Source organism: Myotis davidii, unplaced genomic scaffold (assembly GCF_000327345.1).
Source record: "Myotis davidii unplaced genomic scaffold, ASM32734v1 scaffold874, whole genome shotgun sequence".
NCBI lineage: Eukaryota > Metazoa > Chordata > Mammalia > Chiroptera > Vespertilionidae > Myotis > Myotis davidii.
Genome location: NW_006285611.1, coordinates 30424 through 32862, shown reverse-complemented (window position 1 = coordinate 32862; position 2439 = coordinate 30424). Strand labels below are relative to the sequence as shown.

Sequence of the window (2439 nt, the reverse complement as noted above, 5' to 3'; positions counted from 1 at the left end):
GGTATTGGAAAGTAAACCAAAGTATTTATTCCCTGATGGCAAGGAGCTTCTAACATGGGCAGGTTGACAGATATGTCAATGTATAACTTCAACACAACATAATAAAGAATATAATGACTCAGAAATACAAACACCATATGATCTCACTAATATGTGGAATCTCATTAACACAATAAAATTATGAACAAAATGGAACCAGAAGCATAAATACTAGTACATGGAACAGACTGGCCTTTGCCTGAGGGGAGGCAGGTGTAGGTAACTGGATAATGAAGGTGCAGGGATTAGCAAAAGAACATATATGCATACCCCATGGACAAGGACAATAGTGTAGTGAAGGCCAAGAAAAGGGGATGTGGGGGAGGGTGGAGGTGGGCAAAGGGGAGAAACAGGAACACCTGCAATAATGTCAACATCAAAAAATTTTAATTAAAAATAAGAATATAATGAATCAGAGTACAAAGCTTTATAAGAACACTAGTTGAAGAGTAAATATTATTTAATTCAGGAATGTTTCACAAAGTAGAATATTTTAGAGAGAACATTTCCATAGGAGAGGATGAAAGCATTTTAAAGGAGTGAAAATGGAAAGTTATTTTTATTTCTGGAAATAAATTTAAAATAGTTGACACAAGTTGTTCATGGCATAGTCATCATGCTGACATTGGAAGGGCAGGCTGTGCTTTAAATATTTTTCAGTGATTGAAATTCTCAGTCATTTGAAATCCAGTTTCTTGCTACTAGTTTTTGAAGGGCATTTTTTACATCCTTGTTTCTGAAGCTATAGATTATCGGGTTAAACATGGGGAAAACAACAGTATAAAACACTGCAACTACCTTATCAGTGTTTAGGGAGTAGCTGGTGGTGGGACGTAGGTACATAAACAGGAGTGTTCCGTAGAATAAGGTGACTGCCACGAGATGGGAAGCACAGGTGGAGAATGTTTTGCTTCTACCGTCTGAGGACTTGATGCTCAAAACAGTGCTGAGGATACAAAAGTAAGAGATAAATATGACCATGAAAGTGCTGGTCTGAATGAAACCACACAAGACGAAGAGCAGAAGCTCATTGATATGGGTGTCTGCACATGATAAAGCCAGGAGAGGTGGGATATCACAGAAAAAGTGGTTGACAATATTGGAGCCACAAAATGGCAGCGTGAATGTGAGGCAGACATGTACCATCGAAGTCATACTTCCACTGAGGTAGGCCAGCACGATGAAGCAGACACAGACTCTGCTAGACATGAGGGTAGGGTAGAGCAGTGGGTTACAGATGGCTGCATAGCGGTCATACGCCATTGCTGCCAGGAGGAGGCACTCAGCATCAGCGAAACAACCGAAGAAAAACATTTGCAGGGCACAGCCAGAGGGAGAGATACTTCTCCTGGATGCTAAGAAATTCACCAGCATTTTAGGAGTGATTGCTGTAGAATAGCTGATATCTAAGAAAGACAAGTTGCTGAGAAAATAGTACATGGGGGTTTGCAAGCTTGGGTTGATGTTAAATAGGATGATTAGGCCCATATTTCCCACCACAGTTAGTGTATATACTATGAGGAATACCAAGAATAGTGTGATTCTGAGAGGTAGATAATCTGTGAACCCAACAAGTAGGAACTCAGTTGGCATGGTATAATTACTCTCCAACATCCTTGTTTTCTTGTTCTTCCCATCCAAAATAGATGGTGTTAAAATACGTGAGTTGACTCCAGTGATCAATGAATCAAGAATATCTTTCTTCTCCCTTCTAAAGAAGGAGAATAAAATTATAGTCATGGCAATCTGTCTAATATATTTGGTTTGTTTTTATTTTTGTCATTTTCCTTACTTTTTAATATATGTTTTATTGTTGTCAGTATTACAGATATCTCTCATTTCCCCACCTGTCTTCCTCCACCTAGCCCTTGCCCACCCCCTCAGGTCTTCACTACCCTATTGCCCATGTCCATGGCTATGCATATTAGTATATAAGTTCATTGGTTTATCTCTTCTCATCCCCTCAACTCCATATCAAGGTATGTCAGTCTGTTCTCCAAAAACCTAGATACACAATGTCTGTAGATTCTACCACATTTTGAAAATAAAATATATTTTAATAAACACTGCATTTTTAATAATTAAAGTGAGTATACATTTTTGGGACACCCTGTATAGTGACAGAGTCCTGGTCTCACTTCTTACCCAAAATATTTTGGTGCCTATGGTGTCAAAATATTTTCTACTGATGTAAGAATATTATAAGATATTATTCAAAAAATGTTAGTGCTAGATAGAACCTCAGCAATTATCTATTCTTATTTTTCAGATTGGGTGACTAAGTCACACTCACATTCAACAAGTGACATGTTTACTAGTGACTTAAATCTGTGTGTGCCTTATTTCCATAAATGGGTTATGGGATCCAAGTTCAACTTTCCTTCTTTGAGTGCCCATGAA

General features: G+C 38.2%; 1 protein-coding gene across 1 annotated transcript; it reads right to left on the bottom strand.

Annotated features, from left to right (window-relative positions):
• Window positions 1-711: 711 nt before the first annotated feature.
• Window positions 712-1653, bottom strand: LOC102764409 (olfactory receptor 5AS1). The gene has a single exon (XM_006756328.1). It carries the CDS (start codon window positions 1651-1653, stop codon window positions 712-714), a length of 942 nt encoding a protein of 313 aa, XP_006756391.1.
• Window positions 1654-2439: the final 786 nt, after the last annotated feature.

Coding starts and splice junctions, on each gene's coding strand:
- LOC102764409 (XM_006756328.1), bottom strand. CDS start 1,653: ATGTTGGAGAGTAATTATACCATGCCAACTGAGTTCCTACTTGTTGGG.